The sequence below is a fragment of the Trichomonascus vanleenenianus genome, assembly GCF_965637985.1.
Source record: "Trichomonascus vanleenenianus strain CLIB 3782 genome assembly, contig: TRVA0_050S, whole genome shotgun sequence".
NCBI lineage: Eukaryota > Fungi > Ascomycota > Dipodascomycetes > Dipodascales > Trichomonascaceae > Blastobotrys > Blastobotrys vanleenenianus.
The window spans coordinates 62,677-86,710 of NW_027481837.1; the positions used below are offsets into that span (position 1 = coordinate 62,677).

A 24,034-nucleotide genomic window follows, 5' to 3' on the forward strand; every position below is an offset into this window, starting at 1 on the left:
ATCAAATGATGTTAATTAATGATACTAATTGACCGAAAAGTACAATGTGGTGCACAGCCGCATGATGCGCGCCCCCAGCCGCTGGGAAAGAGGCATTTTTAATACCCCAACCATGACCAGAGATTCGAATCAGGACCAAATGATCATGATGATGCAGTTCAGGAGAGTAAGCCCTATTAGCAGGAGGTTATACACGAACCAGACGCAGCCTCCGAAGCTGTCGCTGCGGTCGCTGGCTCTTCCTTTCGCAAAAGTCTTTTTGACGGGATCAGTCACCTACTTTGGTCTAATGTTGCTGTGGTACCAGCTTGACTATCCTGTCACCGAGAGGGAGCTGGAAGAGCAGGTCAGCAAGCTGAGGAACGAGCTGACAGAGGCGGTCGAACAACAGAAGAAAGCGGCGGGTGGTGCTGCCACTACCGCGGCCGCGGCCGCCTCCGCCGCAGCCCCAGGGCAGGACCCAAGCAAGAGCACATGGCTATGGTAGGCCAGGAATAACTTTTTGTCACATTTATTTATTAGTCCGATTGTATTGTGTAAATACTGTTAATATTGTAATTGGATTTGCATATTCTAGTCACTTTGCCATCCAAGGACAGTGTTGGGGGGTCCTGAAGTACTTCATAGATCAGTAATCAACTAGCGGTTTATCAACAATAGCTAGACTAACCTTTAGTATTAGTTCAATACTGTCGTTGAGCTTTTTCAACACTAACTAACATGCGTTTTATCAACCCTGCAATAGCTAAGTGGGATATGGACTGATCAAGCGGCAAATAGCTAGATTAAATACCGGTTATGGATTGATCAGATAAGCAGAATGTCGGTTAGCCATGGCTATTTCGATTTTTGTCATTGAGCTTTTCAACACTAGACCGGTAAAACTGCATCATTCTTGACGACGGAGACGAGTGGCCTGGCGGGTTGGACCCCTGGGAGAGGCGCTGGTTGTCGCCGCTCGCACTACGCTCATGTTGCAACTGGCGCAGTTGACGGGCATACTGGATCTTCTGGAACAGTAGCTGAGCCGTCTCCTTGGTCACTCGATCGTACTTACGCAGCCGAATGTGCGGATCAATGTATTCGTTGACGTCGTCACTTTGGATAAGGTTGATGCACTGCCGCAGTTCGGTGAAGGTAGTGGTTAGCGACATATCGTTGGCGTCTTCGGCAATCTGGTCAACGAACTGCTCCAGGTAGCGAATGTCAAGGTCAAAGTTCTCCACCGCCTCAAATGTCATGCGATCGCTGGCGGAGGTCAAAAACTTCAGCATCGACATGGCCAGATGGTCAAACGCGTTGAAGTAAATGAGGCTCTTGACAGAACTGGGCAAGTTCCCCAGGGTGGACGTGACCAGCGTTTTGAGGAAAGAGACCATGTCAAACAGGAAAGTGCTTGGTTCGACATTAACGTGAGTAGTATGCCAATCGTAGTCGGCCAGATCGAGGAAGCTATCGACGTTGGTGTTGACCAGCTCATAGACTCGCGCTTCGGCCCGCTTACGCGTTTCCTGCAGCTCCTGGGTAGCCTTTAGGGTAAGCTTGGCCTTCCTGCCCGAGATGCGTTGTCCATAGAGCAGTTCCTCAATTCCCCGAGCCGCGTCGACAAAGTAGTCTAGGTTGACGAGGATCTGGACAATTTGCTCCCGTGTGCTCGCCTGGAGCCGCTCGTCAAACGTCCTGCACACAACATCCACCAATAAATCGTCTACGGCGTTCCTGATGATATCCTCAACAAGCACCGGATCGTACTGAAGGTCGTCTAAAAATTTGTTGTGACTTTCAATAAACGTCCGTAGATTGAGGCACACGAGAGGATACGTTTTGGAGAAGGGGAACGTACGCGGAAACTGCTTTGCCAGTTCTTCGGGGGACGGCGTGTACCAGCAGTTGTCGAGAATGCCATCGTACACCTTCTGCGTGCTGACCAACATGGGCATGTAGTTGTCGCTGATAACGATGCGAGCGAACTCGTCTGCAAAGTTGGACCGCAGAAAGCTCGAGTAGCCCTTGAACAGAGTCACAAGCAAGCTCTGGATTCCCGATACGTTGAAACCGGCGTTCTGCATGGTGTGCAAGAAAGTTCCCATTAGATCTTTGAGCTTCTTAATCGTGTCAATTTCCCTTGCGGACTTGAGCTCATTCGTAAGGAACGAAATAATATTTGTGCTCAGCGAATCCCAAATATCCTCAACTTCTTTCACGGGCCTCAGTGTGGGAATGTTACGCGAAATCTGCCGGTCAATGATGCAGACCCCGGCGATGCTCTGGAGCACGCTGCTAAACTCATTCAGGTCGTCTACTCCCTCAGAATTTTGCAGCGAAAGGCTTTGGGGCACCAGATAGTCCCGCTGAATCTTACGGTCCGTCTCGAAATGGTGCTGGAACTCCTCCAGCCGTCCCATGCTCGAGTGCACCAATACGCACTCATACAGGTGGCTAAAGTCTATGCTCATTACCTCCGAGGCCAACTCGCTGAGATGGTCTACGCCTGTCTCACGATACGACTTCTCGACCTGCGAGTTGAACTTGTACCGCTTCAAGTGAGGGTTCTTCTCTACGACAGCCTTCCACTCCCGACGCTGCTTCTCAATGGCCGAAAACGCCTTGTGGCCGATCTGGGTCTTCAGCTGCTGCGTCTCCTGGAGCCACACTTCAATATCTGTGATCGTGTCGCGTCGGACCATCTTGGTCAACGCAGGCACCGACCGGTTAATTAACTGCGCAAACGCATACTGCGACACTTCTTTCAAGTGCACGTTCTGAAGATCATCCAAACTTTTGAGCGCTGCAAACTTGCGCTTCTCCTGGAGTAGCTCGTGCACATTATTGGTCAGATCAAGCACCTGCAGACAGGCGGTGACCGCCTCAATCGCGCTATCGACGTTCTTCCGCACGCGGCGAGCCTCAATGAGCGCATTCTTCTTGTCGGCCAAGATCTCTCCCGTCGACTGGAGCTGCTTGCCTATGGTCTTAGCGCTCTCCCGGATGTTCTGCGCTTCTGCAGTCACCTGGCCCATCTGCTCGACAGATGCCATGTACTCATTATGGTTCCCGCTGCATATTTCGTCAATCTCGCGGTCCCGGTCCTTCTTGAACGCCTCACACTTGAGAAGCAGTTCCTCGGTAGTGTCGTTCTCCAGCGCATCCTTCAGAATCGGTGCCAATTGCTCTAGGTAATCGTCCGTCGTGTCGAGCCCGCCCTTCTTGGTGTGGAGCACCGGGTCGCTCGACAGTAATTGCTCCAGCTGTAGTGACATGTCTCTCAGAGAATCGCTTTCCGCTTCCTCCGGCCCTTGTGGGACCACCGCCGCCGCGGCCATTTTTGCGTTTTGTCGCTGCTTTGCTGATTTAAAGTTTAAACCTCCTGGTTCCGGGGCGCCTCTGACTTGTCGTACTCGTTCCCGCTGTCTCCTGGAGAGAGACGCTGGGTAGCTTAACTGTACAGCGATCAAGTTATGTGCGGCGTGTGGTCACGTGCTAATGTGCGGCGTTATGAGCCGCACGATATACTACGTTGCTCCAATGTTCTTTCGAGGGCCAGCCCTCGAGCTCCCCTAGTTGGGGGCTCTGCCCCCAAACCCCCTCGTATCAACCAGATCTCCGCGGAGCGGAGCCCTAGGGGGGTTTGGGGGGACTGGTCCCCCCATTACACGTTAGCAGCGGAGTGTATTGGACCGCTTCGCGGAGGAATTGCTTGTATAGGGAATGATTCCCACCCCACACTAGCTAGCTTGTCTCTTTAAGAGGGGTTAAAAGAGGAGGAGGTTGCTTACTGTACTCGTTCCATACACTCAACTTTCCTTTTTGTAGCTAATCCGGATAGCATTGGTGGTGACATTCAGCAGTTATACGGCTGGGGTTTTTAAGTCACTCCAAAGAAAGACCTGAGTCATTTAATGGGAAGTGTCGGCTCCTTTCTGAGATGTAACGCGATATTGCTGTTTAGGATTGTGATGCTCCTCAGGGTTGTGGAAGATGTTCCTCGCAGTGGGGTATGGGACAGCTGCGAGAATGTATTTTGCTAGAGATTAGGATGTGGAATAGCCATGAGGATTGCAGATGGGGATATTTGCCAAACAGATTCTAGGCCGTCGTATTTGGGTGTTGGGAACCGAGAGACTGCGGAGTGCGATATATGTCAAGTGTCTAGACTTTAAATACATGCTCTAATAACCTGAATGAACAGTCTCCAAGTTGATCATTTGCAGCATGACTCTCCGTGGTTTGACGAAAACGCCCTGATTTGCCCTTACAGAATGACAGTTCAGTCTTCTCCGCAATCCTTTGTACCCAATCAACTGACAGAGACAGTGGCTTGTGAGGCTTGTGCGGCTATACCCCGGGGTTCATATTGCACCACAAACCGTCTCACCGTTGATTCTGAATTGCTTGTATGGATCATGATGGCACGCGAACGCGGTTCTATTTATCGGCACATCCCGCAGATTATGTGTCATTGATCCGCTAAAAGCTGAATCAGGGAGACAGCACTCTTGCCATCAAGACCAGTGGTGATTGTAGACAAGCAGCAACTGCTGTCGATTTCCAAAAGCACCTACAGGCCGGCAGAACCACAGGCGGGATACAACCACCATAGTTGAAGGTGGGTATTGCATCTGTAGTTACCACTTTAGCCATTTTACCCCAGGGCTTGCGGCATTTTAACCAAGACGACCACGTGGGGTTGGCAGTTAAACCTGAACGACTCTGCCTTTATTCCACGTTTTTCCCTGCGGGCCGAACGTCCCTCTATCAGAGCACTTGTCCAGTCTAATTGGACGATGTTAAACCGTATATCGGTTCTTTCCGGCAACTGATGCGGGTGCCTGGCTTAAAGCTTATCTCAACGTAATATGCAACGAGTCTATCTCTCTTTTGGAGATTAGCTAGATTAGCTTCCAGCCCCTTGCTCAGCTCCCGCCCCCCTCATCCTATAACCGGTACGACGTAATCTTGTATTGTTTAATGAGATCCCGTAGTAATTCAGAAAGAATAAGGCAGTCTAGCAACTTTGAAATGATCGCCGGAACGGTTCCTGACAGCATTGAACCAGACATATGCAGGACCTATATACGGCGTTTGGAGGATTATGTGCAAGTCCAGAAACTGTCTCGCATAGTTCGGGGTCCTACAACGGCAGTAACATGTTTTCCGAGAGCTGTCAATAGGCGGGGTCAGCGGATTAGAGCTTTAGCGACGTACAAAGAGTAAGATTGTTCGCGGGGTTCCCAGCGGAACATGTCGTAATTAAATGAAGAGTATTGGCCAATGTGCGAAGAGAGACAGGGCCAGAGTTAATAAGCAAAGACGGAGTTTTTCCCGCGCGGGTGTAGGGTAGCACTCGTAGCACTAAAGAGAGAACCTACTACTAGGTAATGCTCCACGGGTCATGAATAGAAAATACCACTGGATGGTCGAGTGCGTATAAAATGCATAAACGTATTCCGATAGTGCAGATCGGGGATTAAAGGTACTTGGGGGTATACGCTCAAAGCTTGAACGGCTCGAAGAGAGACATAGAACGGAGGACCAATTTCGAGCTTGTTGTCTGACCAGGATGAGTCCATTGTGTAGATCAGTGGCTGAGGACTTTGAAAGAACGTATAAATAGGGCGTGATTAAAACACACCACCCGCTTGGATGTGCCGTGAATATAAGCCGGTTGGATATCCGTATAAGCCTTTGGACGGTCCGTGAATATAAGTCCAATAGGTTCTCAAGGCATTCTCTCTGCATAGATAATTGAATACTCTCGTTCTCTCTGCATAGATAATTGAAAACCCTCGTTCTCTCTGCATAGGATAGATATATTGAAGAAGCAATGAAGCTGCTATCCACCGCTGCGACCCTCCTGGCTGCTGTCAGCTCGGTCCTCGCTGCCGCTCCAACGTTTAGCACGATCCAGCCCAACAACGCACAAATAGCTCAGGCTGCGGCCACGGCGGTCACTAACAGCTTCAAGAACGACAAATACGTTTCGGGCCGTGCGTTTGACCGCATTGTCATCATTTGGCTCGAGAACACGGACTACGACAAGGCCGTTGGCGAGGCAGACCTCAAGGAGCTCGCCACGCAGGGCATCACGCTGTCCAACTACTGGTCCCTGACGCATCCTTCGGAGCCGAACTACATTGGCTCGGTCGGCGGAGACTACTTTGGTCTCGGCGCTGATGAGTTTGTCAGTCTGCCAGCGGACGTCTTCACCGTTGCTGACCTTCTCGACTCGAAGCAGATCTCGTGGGGCGAGTACGAGCAGCACTTGCCGTACACCGGCTATGAGGGCTGGCAGTATTTGAACCAGGAGAATGGCGCCAATGACTATGTGAGAAAGCACAGCCCGCTCATCTCCTACGACATTGTCACCGAGAACTCGCAGCGACTGGGCAACTTTAAGAACTTCACTGAGTTTTACAAGGACCTGAATAACCAGGCACTGCCCCAGTGGTGCTTCATTACACCAAACATGACCAATAATGGCCACGACTCTAACATCCAGGTCGCTGGCAACTGGGCCAGGAACTTCCTCACGCCGTTGCTCAGTAACTCCTACTTCTCTGAGAAGACTCTTGTCGTCCTTACCTTTGACGAGACGGAGACATACACTGACCAGAACAAAGTCGCATGCTGGCTGTTTGGCGACATCCCGGATAACCTCAAGGGCACCACGGACGACACGTACTACAACCACTACTCGCTCCTGGCCACGGTTCAGAACAACTGGGGGCTCCCTAACCTGGGCCGGAACGACTGTGGTGCCAACGTCTTTAATGTCGTTGCTAAGCAGACCAACTACAACAACAACGTTGTCAACACCAACGGTGTCTACAATAACGTTTCTGCCCCCGGTTGGCTCTCGGACAGCGCCATTCCAATTCCGGGACCAAACCTTGCCTGCGAGGGTGCAGGTGGGCCAGTTCTCCAGCAGGTCATTGACGCTTGGTCGACTAATAGCAAGAGGTGCCAATAGATCGTTTATGATTTGGCTATATAATTGTGAAGTAACTAAAAAGAGTGCATTGTAACGCTAGATATTCTCTATCTAATTCTATTCTCTAGCTATTCTATGCTCTATCTCTGGAATCGGAGCACGAAACTACATTCGATAGAGTAATCGTAACAGTCCTATCTAGCTTTTCCCTCTCTAACCGCTTCTTCAGTGACTATAAATAACTGCCATACACTTTGATGTAAGCCATTACTACCACCAATTCAATATGGGGGCCAGCCCCCAAACCACCCGTGGGTCCGCTACGCGGAGATATAGATAAATAAGTTCGATAATGTATGTACAGTCTATTAGTAGTCTATGCCCGTTCGGCAATCCAAATGGCCCCTCGGCAGCCAGCCTTGATAGTCTCAGTAAGCAGCACGTACGGGACAGCCTTCTGCGAGTCGTTCTCCACCGCCGTGTCGAGGTGCTCTAGCTCGTCATCCCGGAACTGCTTGATTGTATGCTTGAGCTCTGTCATCTCCTCTCCAGGCGTGTTCTCAGGGAAGTTCTGGTGCAACCATCTCAATTGAGAGTTGTAGTGTCCGCCAATGACGGTTTCAACCGCTTCGGTACATGCCATGGCGGCCTCTTTGCCCATTAGGGCAGTGCCGACACCCAAACCAAACGCCGCAGCGCGCCATACTGGAGTGAAGAAAGACGGACGAACCCTGCTCTCGGCTTGGATGTAATCGAACGTGTTGTGGTGGTGCACTTCCTGGTCCCACATGTGCTTGATCAATGGAGCCAGCGACGGCTTGGTATGCGAAAATACCAAATGCTGTCCGGCATAGATGTAGTCTGCGCCTAGCTCGCCGGCCTGATCGACTCGCACAAGCTTGTGGATATACTCCTTCTGCGGCTTGGTCAGCTTAGTCTGTCTGATGGCCTGTCGTAGCATATTATCTGTACTGCTATGTCGAGAATATGGTGTGGTTTTTGGAAAAACTACCATAGAGGTCCCGGTGCCGACATCCGAACATATCAACTCGATTTACCAGACTCTAATATTTCCACCATTGTTGTTAATTTGTAGTCAGCTACTGTTTGGTTTATTAATATTTTTGTCAATTCTTCGTTATAATATCGCTTGTTTGCTTGTCTAAACTGGGAACAGACAAATTATGCTATAACTACCGGTAGTCTAACCGGTACTGTCAATACCGGTAATACAAGGTACATACATTTGCCAGTATCCAAGCGGGCTTCATGATATGAATGTAACATAAAGATACGATGCAGTTTTTTAGCAACCTGACAATACGGGCACTATGAAGTAGCTAAACATGAAAAAGATAGATGATCTGATAGGAAAGTGGCTAAAGATGAAAATGAAAGATGATCTGATAGGAAAGTGGCTAAAGATGAAAGTGAAAGATGATCTGATAGTAAGGTGGCTAAACATATAAAAAGGTGATCTGATAGCGTAGTGATTAAAGATGAAAGTGAAAGATGATCTGATAGGAAAGTGGCTAAAGATGAAAATGAAAGATGATCTGATAGTAAGGTGGCTAAACATATAAAAAGGTGATCTGATAGCGTAGTGATTAAAGATGAAAGTGAAAGATGATCTGATAGGAAAGTGGCTAAAGATGAAAGTGAAAGATGATCTGATAGTAAAGTGGCTAAAGATGAAAATGAGAGATGATCTGATAGTGGCTAAAGATGAAAGTGAAAGATGATCTGATAGTAAAGCTAAAGATGAAAGTGAAAGATGATCTGATAGTAAAGTGGCTAAAGATGATAGTGAAAGATGATCTGATAGTAAGGTGGCTAAACATATAAAAAGGTGATCTGATAGCGTAGTGATTAAAGATGAAAGTGAAAGATGATCTGATAGGAAAGTGGCTAGACATGAAAAGAAGATCTGATAGATCTGATAACTCACTGTTAGCGCAATGGCGAAACATGAAAAATGAAAGCAGATTAGGTTAAAATAAATTAGTCATGAGTATAGGCACCATCAATAATCGTAATTGTTCATCGACCTCTGGGTCGTTTCAATCCTTCAAATGCATGCAAAACAATACCATCCTCGTCAGCTAAAGCAGTTTTAGCCCTAAAAACAGGCTCTACTTTTGGCGTCTCCTGGATGTTGCGAGATATAACAGAGATCGTCTTTAATCGCTCTTGGCGGTTTCTTTCTTCTTCTCCTTCTCGATCTCTCGACGAGTGCCTTTCAGTAACTCCAAATGGCCCACTCGGGATGCGATGAGTTTCTCTGTGGCCGCCGTGATTGCTGCCGTATGCTTCTTCGTGATTCGAGCCTCCTTGACGGCCCGCTGTTTTTTTGGAGCGATCAGCTTTGGCGCTGCCTTCTTCGGACTAGACTGGTTAGCGGATCACTATGCGAGAGACCTGAGGCACTTACCATTGTTTCTTAGCCACCTTCGACTTTCCGGCACTCTTCTTTAACACTCCCTGAGGCATCTTGAATGCGTAACTGGTGCCTTGGGGAACGGTTAAGCTGCGATAAGAAAATATTTCATGACCCTCTTGGGATGTGTATTACTCCGAATTAGCGTATATTTGGGACCATGTACAGCTCCACTACAGTACTACAGTACATGGAAGCCAGTACCCCAGTTGAAACGACGCTTTTTTTCTCGCTACATCTGCTAGGAAATCAATTTTAAAATTACTCGTAGATCTGTCACTCTACTTTCGATTGTCCAAATTATAGTGCAGTTAAATCATACTACCATGTACCATATCTACCAAAGCAAGTACCCTAACGCCATTCCACATTCACTCCCCAGTAAGAGCTGTGCGTAGCGATAGATAATAGCATTAGGCGAAAACTCTATCATAGGTAATGGGAAATTAAATACCGATAAAATACAGGTCAATACCAACATCAGTATTTGAGTTACGGTAGTGATAGGCGATAGGCGACCGATGTAAGGCTGATACCGATTGTCTCCAAGTGCTCATCGCACGGCTGAAGACACTATAACATCAATTGAACCGCTTCTTCACCTCATCCCAGTCAGATAAACGACAGAACCAGTACGCATTTCGCCCAATGCCCCCATTACAGCCCTCCAGTGATGGTTACCCGGCGGTGATGTCAATTTTGTGGCGAATATTATCATGAGACCTGCATAACATAAGTCGACAAAGGCATCGCCGAAAAAATATTAAAACGGGCCCTTTCCCTCCCTTTTCCTTTCAATAACAGGGCAGATTCTCGACAAGCATATAGGAAAAATCGTAGTATACGTAGATGCGCAATATCGTAGACACTATGTATGTAAAGGATGCGCAATATCGTAGATAGCATGACTGGGAAATATCGGTAAAGGAAGGCGAACCGCACCTCGTGCGGCGAGGATGAAAAATTTCGTGCGGCGCCGGTGGACTGCCGACGGCACTTTGGTGACCACCTTCCCCGGATTCCATGCGTCGCAAACGGCTATGCCATTTCGCCAAACAGAGCTTAGACGAATGTAGCTCGGGCCGTCGCCACCAAATGGACCACTTATCCGTTCATCGTAGCTGGTAATATCTCCGGGGGCCTTCCTGGGCGTGGTTCTGTGGCGAGCCGCACGAAAATTTTTTTTTTCTGTCGCGCGCCGGACCTCTGTCTCCCCGACCGCGGAGTAGCAGTCATAGCGCCAAGTACGGGTACACTACTGGCCCAGGGTACATGTGTGTGTGGGAAAAATATTTCAGCTTGTCTCCCACAAAGACTGTCAAAGAGAGGAATCTCTGAGTAAAACCGCTTAAAAGAACATTTTGGCAATCTCTGTCGTTTTTCTTCTTTGAGATATTGACTAAGGAAAAATGATTGTGTTGCCTGGCCCACTGGCCTACTCGCCGTTCCGAGTTAACGCTCTGGTCAACAATATCAACACCGCCGTGAACTCTTCGGCGGTTGTGGGGATCCGGACCGTCTACGTGCACTATGTCGCCGTCCGGGAGGGATCCGATCTGAAGACGAACGCCGAAAAGAAGGAGCTGCTGAGCCAGCTGCTGGACTACGAGACCAAGCCGGATGCCCAGGATGAGTTGAATGCCGCGCTGCTTGCGGCGCTCGATGATGAGACGGCCCGGCTGCCGGACGATAGCTACCTGCTGCGAGTTATCCCACGGCCCGGCACGATCTCGCCATGGTCCTCGAAGGCGACCAACATTGCCCATGTGTGCGGCTTTGAGAAGGACGTTGAACGGATCGAGCGTGGTCTGGCGCTCATCATCAAGGTGCGCAAGGGCTTCCCGCTCGATGAGCACCTCAAAAGTGGCGTGTTCCTCGACTTCGTCTACGATAGAATGACCCAGTCGATCTGCTCGGCTGCGCCGACGAACGAGGACCTTTTCGCCCACCACTCGCCCAAGCCACTCGTCACGGTCGCCCGAGACAGCATCCCGCAGGCTAACAAGACGCTCGGCCTCGCGCTGGACCAGCCGGAGATTGACTACTTGGCTCACGCCTTCCCGGACCGGGATCCGACCGACGTTGAGCTGTTCATGTTCGCCCAGGTCAACTCTGAGCACTGCCGGCACAAGATCTTCAACGCCGACTGGACCATTGACGGCGAGAACAAGCCGTACTCGCTGTTCAAGATGATTAGAAACACCCACCAGAAGCACCCAGAGTACACCATCTCTGCTTACTCTGACAATGCCGCAGTGCTCGAGGGCCATGAGGGCGTGTTCTGGGCGCCGGATCCAAAGACCAAGGAGTACAAGGAGACCAAGGAGACGGTCCACTTTTTGGCTAAGGTCGAGACCCACAACCACCCGACTGCCGTGTCTCCGTTCCCTGGTGCCGCCACTGGTTCTGGCGGAGAGATCCGAGACGAGGGTGCCGTCGGCCGGGGGTCCAAGTCCAAGGCTGGTCTTTCCGGGTTCACTACCTCTGATCTGCTCATCCCAGGCCACGAGCAGCCGTGGGAGCTCAATGTTGGCCGGCCAAACCACATTGCCAGCGCTTTGGACATTATGATTGAGGCGCCAATTGGCTCGGCCGCGTTCAACAACGAGTTTGGTCGTCCAGCGCTCGGTGGATACTTCCGAACCCTGACGACCAAGGTGCCCAACGCGGCAGGCAAGCCAGAGATCCGAGGCTACCACAAGCCAATCATGCTTGCCGGCGGTGTCGGTGCCATCCGACCGCAGTTTGCCCTCAAGGACCGAAAGATCACTCCTGGTGCTGCTCTCATTGTGCTCGGTGGCCCGTCTATGCTCATTGGTCTCGGTGGTGGTGCCGCTTCTTCTGTTTCTTCTGGCGAGGGCTCTGCTGACCTTGACTTTGCGTCTGTCCAGCGAGGCAACCCTGAGATGCAGCGACGGGCCCAGTGCGTTATTGATGCCTGTGTCGCCCTGGGCACCGGTAACCCCATCCAGTCCATCCACGATGTGGGTGCTGGCGGTCTGTCCAACGCGCTGACCGAGCTGGTCCACGATAACGACCTGGGCGCGCGATTCGAGTTGCGGGACATTCCAAACGTAGAGCCGGGCATGTCTCCAATGGAGATCTGGTGTTGCGAGGCCCAGGAGCGGTACGTGCTGGGTGTCGCACCCTCCGACCTTGACACGTTCAAGGCCATTTGCGAGCGAGAGCGATCCATCTATGGGGTCGTGGGTTACGCTACGAGCGAGCAGCGGCTTGTGCTCACCGACCGGCTTCTCAACACTACGCCAATCGACATTGAAATGTCTGTTCTGTTTGGCAAGGCCCCAAAGATGAGCCGAACTGACATCACCAGCATGCCGAAGATTCCTGCGTTTGAGACTGAAGGCATTGACGTTAATGATGCACTCAACCGGTCGCTTGCGCTGCCAGCGGTTGGCTCTAAGTCCTTCCTTGTCACCATTGGCGACCGATCCATCACTGGTCTGTGTGCGCGAGACCAGATGGTCGGTCCATGGCAGGTTCCGGTTGCTGACGTTGCTGTCACCATCACTTCTCACGGCAAGGGCGTCAACACGGGTGAGGCGTTTGCCATGGGCGAGCGACCGACCATTGCGCTCATCAGTGGCGCTGCTTCTGCTAAGATGTCTGTCGCCGAGTCGCTGCTGAACTTGTACGCTTCCGATGTCAAGGCGCTCGAGCGGGTGCGACTCAGCGCCAACTGGATGTCTGCGGCTTCCCACGAGGGCGAGGGGGCTATCCTATACGAGGCTGTGCAGGCGATTGGCCTTGACCTGTGTCCGGAGCTGGGCGTCGCCATTCCAGTCGGCAAGGACTCCATGTCGATGAAGATGAAGTGGGAGGACAAGGAGGTTACTGCGCCAATGTCCGTTGTCATCACTGCCTTTGCGCCAGTCGAGGATGTACGACGAACGTGGACTCCACAGCTCGAGCGGGTCGAGGGCTCCAAGCTGGTGCTTGTTGATCTCGGTCTGGGCAAGAACCGACTCGGTGGGTCCTGTGTTGCTCAGGTGTTTGGCCAGGTTGGTAACGATGCCCCGACTGTTGACGACGCCAAGGCACTGCGCGGTCTCCTCAAGGCCATGGAGCAGCTGCATAAGCAGGAAGAAGAAGTTGTTATGGCCTACCACGACCGATCCGACGGTGGTCTCATCACGACGGTTTTGGAAATGGCCTTTGCTGGTCGAGTTGGCGTCGAAGTCACTCTCGAGGGCAAGGACGCCATTGCCAGTCTTTTTAGTGAGGAGCTGGGTGCCGTTTTCCAGGTTGCGGACGTGGAGAAGCTCGCTTCTGTGCTCGAGGCCCACGGTGTTCCAGACGAGGCGGTCTCCGTCGTGGGAACCGTCAAGCCGTTGGCGGATCAGACCATTGACGTCGTGTTCAACGGCAAGAAGATCATCAGCGAACCGCGGGGCAACCTCCAGCAGGCGTGGGCCGCGACCTCGTACCGAATGCAGCGACTTCGGGATAACCCACAGTGCGCTGACCAGGAGTACGCCAGCATCCTGGACAACAACGACCCAGGTCTCGACTACAAGCTTGCATTCGACCCGAACCAGTCGCTGGTGCTGGCGAGCCGCCCCAAGGTGGCCATTCTGCGAGAGCAGGGCGTCAACAGTATGGCCGAGATGGCGTACTCGTTCAGCGCTGCCGGGTTCACTCCAGTCGATGTACACATGTCTGATATCATCAGCAAGCGGGTGACCCTCGATGACTTTGTTGGTCTCGCTGCGTGCGGCGGGTTCTCGTACGGTGACGTTCTGGGCGCCGGCCAGGGCTGGGCCAAGTCGGTGCTGTTCCACGCCGAGGTTAAGCAGGAGTTCTCGCGGTTCTTCAACGACCGAGCGGACACTTTCGCCGTGGGCATGTGCAACGGCTGTCAGTTCCTGTCCAAGCTCAAGTCCATTCTGCCTGGCTGTGAGGACTGGCCGTCGTTTGAGCGAAACCGAAGCGAGCAGTACGAGGCGCGAACCGTCATGGTCGAGGTTTGCGACGACAACAACGAGCAACCGAGCATCTTCCTGCAAGGCATGCGGGGCTCGCGGTTCCCGATTCCGGTCGCTCACGGCGAGGGCCGGGCCCAGTTCGAGAGCGAGGAGCAGTACCACCAGTTTGTGCAGTCAAAGCTCACCGTCGTGCGGTACGTCGACAACTACGGCAACACCACCGAGAAGTACCCATTCAACCCCAACGGCTCGCCAGGCGGTATCACCGGTATTCGGTCTCCAAACGGCCGTATCATGGCGATCATGCCTCACCCAGAGCGTTCGACGATTCGGGAGGGCAACTCTTGGTATCCAAAGGGCGCCGCCTTCGAGGAGGGTCCATGGATCCAGTTGTTCAAGAACGCCCGAAAGTGGGTCGGTTAAATTTATGAGATGTATACATGTATTATATTAGGCTAATGATGGTTATTTTTGATAAGCCTCAACTATTTCAAACTACAATCGAAGCAGTGAAGCATTGGGGAGGAGAAGGGAGGACAATCCCCCAAAACTCGCCTAGGGCTCCGCGAAGCGAAGATTGTTGTAGCTCTTGATATCAACTGGAATGGCTTAGACCTGAATTTAAGCAGTGAAGGATTCATTGGGGGGACTAGTCCCCCCAAACCCCCCCGGGGCTCCGCTTCGCGGAGATTATTGCGGCTCTTCATATCAACTGGTTGCATGGTTAGTCTTGACTTGTGGAATGAACAAGCGGTTTATCGGGTTATTGGGTGAATTTCGATTTGTAGCTTTTGGCATGTTGAATAAACTTGGCGGCCTGTTCAGAATGGGTCTTTCTGAAATCAAATGCATCACCTTTCGTTTTCTTGTTCTTTTTATTGGCCATATGCTCCTCCATTAGCGACGGCCTTCCTTCGTTAAAGTCAGGCACTGGAACTTTCGCTGGTTTTGGTTTATCCACGTTAGACACTGGGGGCTTACCTCCCAGAGCCACGCTTAACCAGTCAGATCGGCTTTCCTGTGATGCATCGGCCCTTGATCGTCTCTCTAGTCTCTCCAATGCCTCTCGTTCCATCTCTTCGGCATCAGCAGTCGTAGGAGGCAGCGTGGGACCAAAATCGTCGTCGCTGCTTTCATCTTCGCTTTCATGAACCTTAGGCTCTTTTCTCCTGCCCAGCCTTTCGTCGCGGGCCCGCTGTATATGATCCGGCACTGGTGGTCCTATCATTATACCGGGAACTATCTGTCTTCGTTAGGTCGTCGAAGATGGTGATCGGGGTACCTTTGGTCTGGTAATTCAACGGAAATTATTCGGCCTACAAGAATATACTGCGGATTCACGTTTTTCATCCATTTGCACTATGTGGAGTGCCGGGAGAGGCATAAGGGAATGTGTGATAGCTAAACAATGTTGACGGCCATACTTTATACCTTCTCTTCCCCCTCCGAGTATACATCGGGGAGACTCCCCTAATGCTTCGCTTCGCGGAGACGTGAGAGGTTTGTTACACTGTTACTGGAATGGGTGTTGCTGTTACAACGGACTGTTGGGAGATTTTGTTACGCCGTAACGAACTCCACGGGGGAGGCTAATATGTGATGAAATAGCAATAGCTAGTCCCAAACCGAAGCTTCAACCCCCTTGGACAAGCGCACCACCAACGAACGAAGGCCAATGAAGTTCTCTCTAGCTGTTACAGCGGCCGCCATTGGCGTTGCGTCGGCCATGAAGTGCGAGCCGGCATCGGTTTTCATCTTCAACTCGGGCAAGCCGAAGCACGTGGCCCACGAGGCCCCAGTCCTATCAAGCGACCAGAGCCAGCTGGTGCTGGCCGATGCTGCGGGCACAAGTCGATTCCACACCGTCGAGAGCCCTGAAGATGCTCGCATCGTGGCCGGTTTCGGCGACAAGTTCTCGCTGTTCAAGCACGAGAAAGATTCCGTCGTTGTCGCCGTGTCGGGCGTCAAGCACGGCGAGACGGTCTTCTCAAAGCCCTCGTACACCGTCGACCAGACGCCGGGAGAAGGCTACCTCGACGAGCTGCTCAAGTCCATGGCTTCGCAGCTCGCTCAGCTGTCCGGCAAGCTCAAGCATGAGATCGAGGAGGGGCTCACCCTGCTGACCAAGGAGCTTGGTGACGCCGACAAGGTTAAGCGATGCCTTGAAGACGTAGAGACCATTGAGGGTCTTGATGCGACAGTACCACAGGAGCTAGCTGTTATGCGCGAAGTAGCGTTGGTTCGAGCCATTTCGGCTCAGACTGGCTCCCGACACGGTCATGCCATGCTGCGGCTCAAGTCGCTAGACCAAATCTCCCAGGATAAGTACGGTGTGGCTGTGGCAGCCCTCCAGGGGGCCCTCGACGAGCTGGTTGCGCTCAATTCGCGCGTCGTCATCATTTCTGAGCCGGAGAACGTGTGCCGAATGGCTCACCACAAGATGCATGGTCGAAAGCACCACTCTACTACTAGCAAACACAAGCGAGACGAGGTTCCCTCCTACTCAGCGACTGTGGGTGCTCCGGCGTTCGATTCCAAGGACAAGTGCAAGGCGGCGACCAACAATTGCAGTGGTCGTGGCGAGTGCGTTAAGGTCGGCGACCGGTACGCCTGTGCATGCAAGCCGTCGTACAACAGCGACAAGCGGAAGACGACGCGGTGGGCTGGCCGCGCCTGTGAGAAGAAGGACGTGTCCGTCGAGTTCCAGATGTTCTTCTGGACCGGCCTGGGCATTCTCGCCGCCATCGTCTGGGGCATCAAGCTCCTCTTCTCCATGGGCTCCGAGCCCCTTCCTGGCGTGCTCTCGGCCGCCGTAGTCTCCACCAAAAAGGCCTAATCATCAGCTTAGACATATTAATGACCATACATTATACCTCCCCTTTCTCTTCGAGTAGACTAATCCCCAAACCCCTCTTGGTCCTCCGCTCCGCGGAGATTATCATAGTTCTTGATTAGGTGCTGAATACATAGGCAATTGACCTCCGCTAGCTTTCCATTCTAGTGTCAATGGGGGGACCAGTCCCCCCAAACCCCCCTGAGGCTCCGCTACGCGGAGGGATGGTTGATGAGACGGGGGTTTGGGGGCAGAGCCCCCATCTACGGGAGCTCGAGGGCTGGCCCTCGATAGACACTCTTCCCTCAAGTAATTGGGGGAGGAGTGCTAGCTTCAGTAGCGGATCGCCTATTGGCTGCTAAAGACAGCAACATAATAAGCTACAGCACCATAATGGTAAATGCTTATTATAGTGCCGGTGATGATCTTGATTAAAGGGCCAAGGAAGACTAATCTAAATGCCGGTAACATGAGGTTTCCGCGGTAATATAGAATAGTCTAACAAACTTCCACGCACTTTCTATACGAACTATCAAAAGCAGCTTGTCGGTTTCTAGCACAAAACCGTCATTTAATGTTCGTCAGACAATTTAACAATACCAATCTCCAGGTGCGAGTAAATGGAGTGAATGGATGATGGAATATGCAAACAATGTTTCAAATCTGACATACAATCTGAAACTAATCAATGGCATTGTTGAATACGACAATTACCTGTACTGATTCCAGAGAGTAATGGAGGCCAAAGTAATTGAGGGGTGGCAAGAAAGACATGAACAAATATCATAAATCATTATGCGTTAAATAATTTTGGTTTTGGTGCAATACTAAACGAGCCCGTCATAAAGGCTCAATGCAGAAACAATGGTCGGATCGACCTTGGAGCCCTCGCGGAACTCCTCGAGGGTGATTTCGCCATCGTGGTCCTTGTCCATGAGGCGGAAGATCTTGTCGACGCGTCTCTCCGGGGTGGACTCGTCCTCGGGCAGCTTGACCATAGACCCAACCATCTTGTAGATGGCCGAGACGATGGCAAGCATCTCGTCGTACGAAATGAGCCCGTTGTTATCAATGTCATACAGCTGAAATGCCCACACGAGTTTCTCTTCCAGGGTTCCGCGCGATGTGATGGAAAGGGCCACGATAAACTCCTTAAAGTCGATGGTGCCCGACTTATCCTTGTCAAACACGTTAAACACATATTCCGAGAAGGTTGACGGGTCGCCAAACGGGAAAAACTGCTTGTATATCTTCTGGAACTCTTGTTTGTCCAGCTGGCCCGATGGACAGTCTTTAAGGAACCCTTTGTACCATTGTTGTAGTTCTTTCCGGTCGAAATACGTTGATTTCTTGAGCTCTTGGAGCTCCTCCTTGGATAGCTTACTCGCCGCCTTCCCCATTGAGTTTCAATTGGTCCTCCAAGTCTTTTAATCGTCCAAGTTGTGTCAAAGTCTTGAAGCGGATTTGATTACTCCTCCAAGTCTCGAAGCCTTCAGTTTTTCTCCAGTGGAGCCTTAAATGAGCCTCCAGCTAGTTCTCTGAGTATTGATTGAATCGTTGAATTCGTCTTTGAATTAACTCTCGTAGCCTTGAATTGGTCGCCCAAGCTTTAAATTACGGTCGTCCAGGCTTTCAACTAAGTCGTTTAGAACGTTGAATTAAGTACTCAACTAAATCCGACTAAGTTTCGAATTAGTCTGTAACTAGTCTTGAGGATTTGGATCCCTGAATTAGTCGATTAAAGCCTTAAAAAAGTCGTCCAACTCCTAAATCCTCGTATATAACCAAATCAAATTCGAAGAGATGCCGCGGTGGGCCCAGGGGGCAGTGCATCCGGTGCTCCGACGGCCGCCGCCGCAAGGAAAAACCCGCCGTACGTGGAGCATCCAACGAAACCTTCCAAGAGAGGCCGTGTTGTTCTGCATCCATTCGAGGCGGGCCCAAGTCCAAACCCAATCTTGGCTGCTGCTCTGTGGAGAGTTTATCCAAGCCTTTCCCCCCAACCTTGTCGCCTGCATCGTGGGCGACGAACCCGAAAGTCAATAATAGAACCCTCCCCCTTCTTCTTCCTTTTTAGATACGTACTATACCCTCTCGAGATAGATACTATACCCTCGTAGATTGCATCATAACCTGATCTCATCAAGATCCGTTTCTCTGGCTGCTTACATAAAGCCCCAATTGAGATCCTGGACAAGATGAGGCAGTTGCTCGCGGTCCTGGTGCCAGGGGTGGTCGCGGCTGGAGGCATGGCGATGCCGTTTAGAGATTGCCTGACGGCTATCCCATCAAGCGAGCCGTACTTCAGACCCAGTAGTGTCGTGCTTGATTACGTAGACCTGTCGCCATTGACCAAGAACACGCTCCGGTTCACCGTGTCCGGCGACGTCATTGGCGGCGAGATCCCCGATCTCAACGCCCAGACCAACAAGTACACGACTCTGCGAACCCAGTCCTTGCTGCTGCAGTATTCGCAGTATAGCGAGTTCCAGCGGTTCTGCGAGTTCGCCGAACAGTGCCCCTTTGGCGCCGGAAACGGTACCGGCACCTTCACGTTTGCATACAACCTGACAGACGCTTACCAGGCGGTCTCAATTGATACGGAGTTTGTTATTATTGATTCGTCGGCTAGCGCACACGTAATTGGGTGCGTCGCTGTCGAGGCGACTCCTATACTCGCCCACTACGTGTGGTACCTACTGCTCTTCTCAACACTGGCTGTGTTCATATTCCTGGCGGTGACCTATGTCATAGCCTCTATAGCCAACCCGTGGTGCGGCACGACCAATGTCTACTACCTGAGCTCGAACTTTGTCCACGACGAAAACGCCCTGCGGCTTATCACGCCGGGCATTATTGAGTACGTGAGGTATTTGCAATTCGCCTTTTTGCTGGCGTGCCTCAACCTTGAGCAGCCTGGGTTCCTACGGGCTGTCGTGAGCTCTGTGGCGTGGAGCTGCCTGCTGTTTGGCACCAACTTCGTCGACCCGTCGGCGGCTCCAAAAGACTCGTCGAACCTCTACGACATGATGGGCCGGTTCGGACTCTCCAGAATGGCCCGCATCGTGGGGCTCAACGGCGACGGCGAGGTTTGGCCCGCCTTCATCGTGTGGCTGCTGGTGTTTTCTGCCGCACTCGGTGCGGCGTGCGCCGCACTTTTTGCGGCGCGGTATCTTTGGCGCCGCATTGTGCGCGGCGTCAGAGGCGGCGGCGATACCGACCGCCAGCGCGGTCGCCCTGGCCATTTCCTGGTCGGCATGGCGGTGCGCGTGTTCCTGATGCTATTCGCTGTGCCGCTGGTGGCCTTCTCGCTGTTTCAGCTGCTCATTATCTCGCGTGGACGTCACGTGTCCAACGTAGCCGCAGGGTTTGCGGCGGTCGTCCTGGTCGTGTGGCTCGCCATCACCGTCTATGTCGCCTACACCGTGTGGACAATGGATCCGGCGCGAAACTTGTGCGACGACATGCCGACAATGCTCAAATACGGCCCGCTTTACAACACGTACAACCAGACCAAGTCGCGGGTCTTCAGCATTGACCTGGTCATAAACCTGATGCGTGCTATCACTTTTGGGGCTCTCCAGGACTCGGGGCTGGCGCAATTGACACTGCTGGCCACGGCGGAGCTGGCGTGCCTCGTTGCTATCATCTGCCTGCGGCCGTATGACGCGGCGACCAACATGAATCTTGTGAGCGCCGGTCTATCCATGGTGCGATTTGTGCTTGTTTTCCTGTGCATTCCATTTGTGTCGTCCCTCAATGTGTCGACGGCCGTCCAGGGATGGCTGGGCTACGTAATTCTCATCGTCCATGCGCTCGTCATCATTGCGTTCATCGTGCACATTGCGCAGGTGTTGTTTGAGCTTTTTGCACGAGCGTTCGTCGTGGGATCCAGGGCTGGCGATAACGAGGCCGGCGTTTACTCCATGCAGGCCCTCAAGAAGCGATCCGAAGGAGATCGGTCCTCAGGCGCCATGACGCCGGACGGGGCATCTTCAATGCTTCTCCTGCGACGCGAGAGCTACAAGCCCGAACAGCAGCAGCAGCAACAACAACAGCAGCAGCAACGCGACTCACTGGCTTCGCCCATTTCCGAGGTGTCTCCGCCGCCTACTGCGACTTCCAACACGGGGTTCTACCGCCAGCCGCGCCGCCGGCTCAGTAGCTACGACTGGGCGTACCCGCACGTCGCAAGGACGACGACTAACGATGTTAACGAACCCAATTACGACAATACTAACGCATCCGAACCTAATACTACCACCACGACTAATAATAATACTAATAATGACACCGAAAGCGACTTCACCTTTGTCCGCCCCACCACAGCAACCCCACGACGCGTCGACTACGCAGTCCGCGAGGCGGACGTCTACTTCTCCAAGCACTACGCGGACGACGAGTACGAGCCGTACGACATGGCCCGCGCCCAGCAGGACCGGTCGAGCATGAACCCTCTACTGTCGCCGGTTGGAAGCCCCTCTCGAGAGAGGCCCCCGGTGGGCCCGAGTAGGCCCAATTGGATGGGCGGCGTCAACCGTCTTCTCAAGAGGGTGGGAGACACTTTCAAGACGGCGGGGCCTCCACCGCCCAAGGAGAAGGGCTTTGAGGTCGTCCGCAGGCGCCCCATCCGCTACAACCCGCCAGGCCTGGAGGCCCCGGCGCCGACCTCTGCGAGAGAGTACCACCCCCGTCGGCCGCCGCAGGAGGACCTCGATTTTAGTGCTCGGGACCGTGAACGCCAGCCGCTGAGGATTATCACCTCTCCGGAAGCCTTGCAGAGCAGAAGCACCGACACTGACCAGTATCTCTCTGCCCATTCTTAACCCCTTAAAAGTTTGTCTTTTGTATGTTTCTACGTTCTATGGTACGTTCTACTGTTTTTTTCTCGTTCAACATTACGCTTCGGTACCATTTTCTTGGGGGGCCAGCCCCCCAAACCCCCCAGGGCTCCGCTTCGCGGAGTAATGGACTAATTGTTCTACGGCTCGTTCCTATTTTACGATTTAGTACGTTCTACGTTTTCTGTCTCATTGTTGAGCAAGATTAATGACCCTATAACTCCCCGACACTCACGCGCAAGCTTGAGCCGAAATAGGGTGATGCCATTAAACCTACGGGTACAGTACACCTATTCAAGGACAGGGTACATACAATGTTTTGTATCATAATATCCTTCCGACATGTAGTTGTGCATTATCTGGTGCTACTATGAATGCTGTAGGGGTCAGAACTAGATCAACCGTGAAACGAATCCAGCTAGTGAAGGATTTCGTTGGTTATGTTCTACCTTAAGTCTGAACCTTGAAATCAACCTTTAGAACCTTGTGCAATGCACATGAAATTAAGTTCTTGATCATTAACTTGATACAATCTCGAGTTACGAAGGTGCACAGTTGTAGTATTTATACGCAGCACATACCGAGCTGAAGGCCATCATTATTTGCAATGCCTCTCTTATCTACGGGATTTCCAAATATTCGTGTCTTTCAAGACGTTAACTTGTACCCTTATAATCCGATTACGCAGCCTAACGACGTAGAAAAGCTACTGCGGCTTCACTATGGACGAACGAATAATCCGTTTCTACTTCTGCCTGAGAGGCCACCGTTTGCGCCCGAAGATAAAGTGACAATGGAACTGCGTTTTGAGGTACGACCGCCTGCCGCAGCAACCCCTCGCTTTTTCGAGGCTATCATCAAGAGCGCTCCAGACAGATTGAATCTCCCCCTTGATCATAAAGTGATGGTAGATGTCTTTGACAGGTATTCCTACAATATCTACCCTGATGCGCGTGCACAAAACGCCTTCTTGCATACAATTGCTAGCTACAGAAAGCTGGAGCATCTGCAGGGCAAGGTTATTCCACGGTATTATGGATCGTTTGTTATGGTGCTACCGTACTATGAATGCACTGAAATAAAGACTCGTGAAATTTTAGTCGTTCTCAGAGAATATGTCGATGGAACTTTTATGGATAACCTGTTACTGAATGACTATCCGAGGGAGGATCGGCAGGCCATCATGGAGAAAGTCATTGAAGCTGAGCAAGTTCTTGATAACAGCGGAGTTTCGCTCGGAAACAATCTTGGGCCGGAATCATTTATTGTCGTCAAAAAAGGGCAGAGATTCCATGTTATTGTGGGGGTGCTAGCTTTTACTGCACTTGATCCCACGTCAGATGACATTATTGGCGTTCCTGGAAGTATGCCATTTGTTTTACTTAAGTGGAAAGAACTATTTTTTCAAGATTTTTACAATTTTGGAAAATTCGTCGATTGGCCCTGGGTTCCATGGCTATACAAGAAGTATGGGCACGAGTTGGATCATATTACGAAGGAACAGATTGAACTAGTGGGAGGGCTAGATGAGAAAGGAGTTAAAATGTATAGAAGACAGGCTGAACAAGAAAAGAGCATGGGAGCGGACGGGAAGAACAAGCATAGGGATGTGATTGGTAAGATAAAAGCAGGTGGAAGAGTGACTAAACAAGCTAAAGGAAAAAGGTCATCCAAAAGAAATAAGTGCAAGAAATAGTATCATCGATTCTATTAATTATCCAGGTAGTGCTAATAGTGTGGTCGAAGTCACATAGTCTGAATAAAAAGCTTCTTCTAAGCCATCGCTTTCTCTTTCCTAGCAATGTATCTAACCCGCCAACGTTTTCTTGGTTTCCCATATTGTTTTCGTTAGTCGACGTGTTTTGATCAAATTATGATAAATAGCATAACTCGTTGCTCTATTATCTTCTCTATCTCAGCGACGGGTATCGGCTCCGGTACAAATATGGCGTACACAGTACGGTGCATGCGTACGATTCTACCGCCATACATAGCATATACAAATTAACATGGCTGGCCATATCATGAGGTCGAGCTATAAAAATG

General features: G+C 51.5%; 11 protein-coding genes across 11 annotated transcripts; 6 read left to right on the forward strand and 5 right to left on the reverse strand.

Moving 5' to 3' along the window:
- Window positions 1-112: 112 nt before the first annotated feature.
- TRVA0_050S00606 (uncharacterized protein) lies at window positions 113-487 on the forward strand (the record flags this gene model as incomplete). The annotated part of the gene is made up of 1 exon (XM_076687104.1): window positions 113-487. One exon carries the CDS (start codon window positions 113-115, stop codon window positions 485-487), a length of 375 nt encoding a protein of 124 aa, XP_076538664.1.
- A 340-nt stretch (window positions 488-827) lies between these two features.
- Window positions 828-3,323, reverse strand: SEC15 (Rab GTPase-binding exocyst subunit SEC15; the record flags this gene model as incomplete). Its single annotated transcript, XM_076687105.1, has 1 exon — window positions 828-3,323. The coding sequence occupies one exon, from the start codon at window positions 3,321-3,323 to the stop codon at window positions 828-830; it is 2,496 nt and encodes an 831-aa protein (XP_076538665.1).
- A 2,501-nt stretch (window positions 3,324-5,824) lies between these two features.
- Window positions 5,825-6,970, forward strand: TRVA0_050S00650 (uncharacterized protein; the record flags this gene model as incomplete). Its single annotated transcript, XM_076687106.1, has 1 exon — window positions 5,825-6,970. One exon carries the CDS (start codon window positions 5,825-5,827, stop codon window positions 6,968-6,970), a length of 1,146 nt encoding a protein of 381 aa, XP_076538666.1.
- A 337-nt stretch (window positions 6,971-7,307) lies between these two features.
- On the reverse strand, window positions 7,308-7,892 carry CAT5 (putative monooxygenase CAT5; the record flags this gene model as incomplete). The annotated part of the gene is made up of 1 exon (XM_076687107.1): window positions 7,308-7,892. The coding sequence occupies one exon, from the start codon at window positions 7,890-7,892 to the stop codon at window positions 7,308-7,310; it is 585 nt and encodes a 194-aa protein (XP_076538667.1).
- Window positions 7,893-9,111: 1,219 nt separating this feature from the next.
- TRVA0_050S00694 (uncharacterized protein) lies at window positions 9,112-9,421 on the reverse strand (the record flags this gene model as incomplete). Its single annotated transcript, XM_076687108.1, has 2 exons — window positions 9,112-9,316; window positions 9,363-9,421. 2 exons carry the CDS (start codon window positions 9,419-9,421, stop codon window positions 9,112-9,114), a joined length of 264 nt encoding a protein of 87 aa, XP_076538668.1.
- Window positions 9,422-10,777: 1,356 nt separating this feature from the next.
- ADE6 (phosphoribosylformylglycinamidine synthase) lies at window positions 10,778-14,737 on the forward strand (the record flags this gene model as incomplete). Its single annotated transcript, XM_076687109.1, has 1 exon — window positions 10,778-14,737. The coding sequence occupies one exon, from the start codon at window positions 10,778-10,780 to the stop codon at window positions 14,735-14,737; it is 3,960 nt and encodes a 1,319-aa protein (XP_076538669.1).
- Window positions 14,738-15,077: 340 nt separating this feature from the next.
- On the reverse strand, window positions 15,078-15,542 carry TRVA0_050S00738 (uncharacterized protein; the record flags this gene model as incomplete). Its single annotated transcript, XM_076687110.1, has 1 exon — window positions 15,078-15,542. One exon carries the CDS (start codon window positions 15,540-15,542, stop codon window positions 15,078-15,080), a length of 465 nt encoding a protein of 154 aa, XP_076538670.1.
- Window positions 15,543-15,989: 447 nt separating this feature from the next.
- Window positions 15,990-17,150, forward strand: TRVA0_050S00760 (DUF3844 domain-containing protein; the record flags this gene model as incomplete). The annotated part of the gene is made up of 1 exon (XM_076687111.1): window positions 15,990-17,150. The coding sequence occupies one exon, from the start codon at window positions 15,990-15,992 to the stop codon at window positions 17,148-17,150; it is 1,161 nt and encodes a 386-aa protein (XP_076538671.1).
- An 824-nt stretch (window positions 17,151-17,974) lies between these two features.
- Window positions 17,975-18,547, reverse strand: FRQ1 (frequenin; the record flags this gene model as incomplete). The annotated part of the gene is made up of 1 exon (XM_076687112.1): window positions 17,975-18,547. One exon carries the CDS (start codon window positions 18,545-18,547, stop codon window positions 17,975-17,977), a length of 573 nt encoding a protein of 190 aa, XP_076538672.1.
- An 849-nt stretch (window positions 18,548-19,396) lies between these two features.
- Window positions 19,397-21,973, forward strand: TRVA0_050S00804 (uncharacterized protein; the record flags this gene model as incomplete). Its single annotated transcript, XM_076687113.1, has 1 exon — window positions 19,397-21,973. The coding sequence occupies one exon, from the start codon at window positions 19,397-19,399 to the stop codon at window positions 21,971-21,973; it is 2,577 nt and encodes an 858-aa protein (XP_076538673.1).
- Window positions 21,974-22,595: 622 nt separating this feature from the next.
- On the forward strand, window positions 22,596-23,684 carry TRVA0_050S00826 (uncharacterized protein; the record flags this gene model as incomplete). Its single annotated transcript, XM_076687114.1, has 1 exon — window positions 22,596-23,684. The coding sequence occupies one exon, from the start codon at window positions 22,596-22,598 to the stop codon at window positions 23,682-23,684; it is 1,089 nt and encodes a 362-aa protein (XP_076538674.1).
- Between the last annotated feature and the right edge of the window lie 350 nt (window positions 23,685-24,034).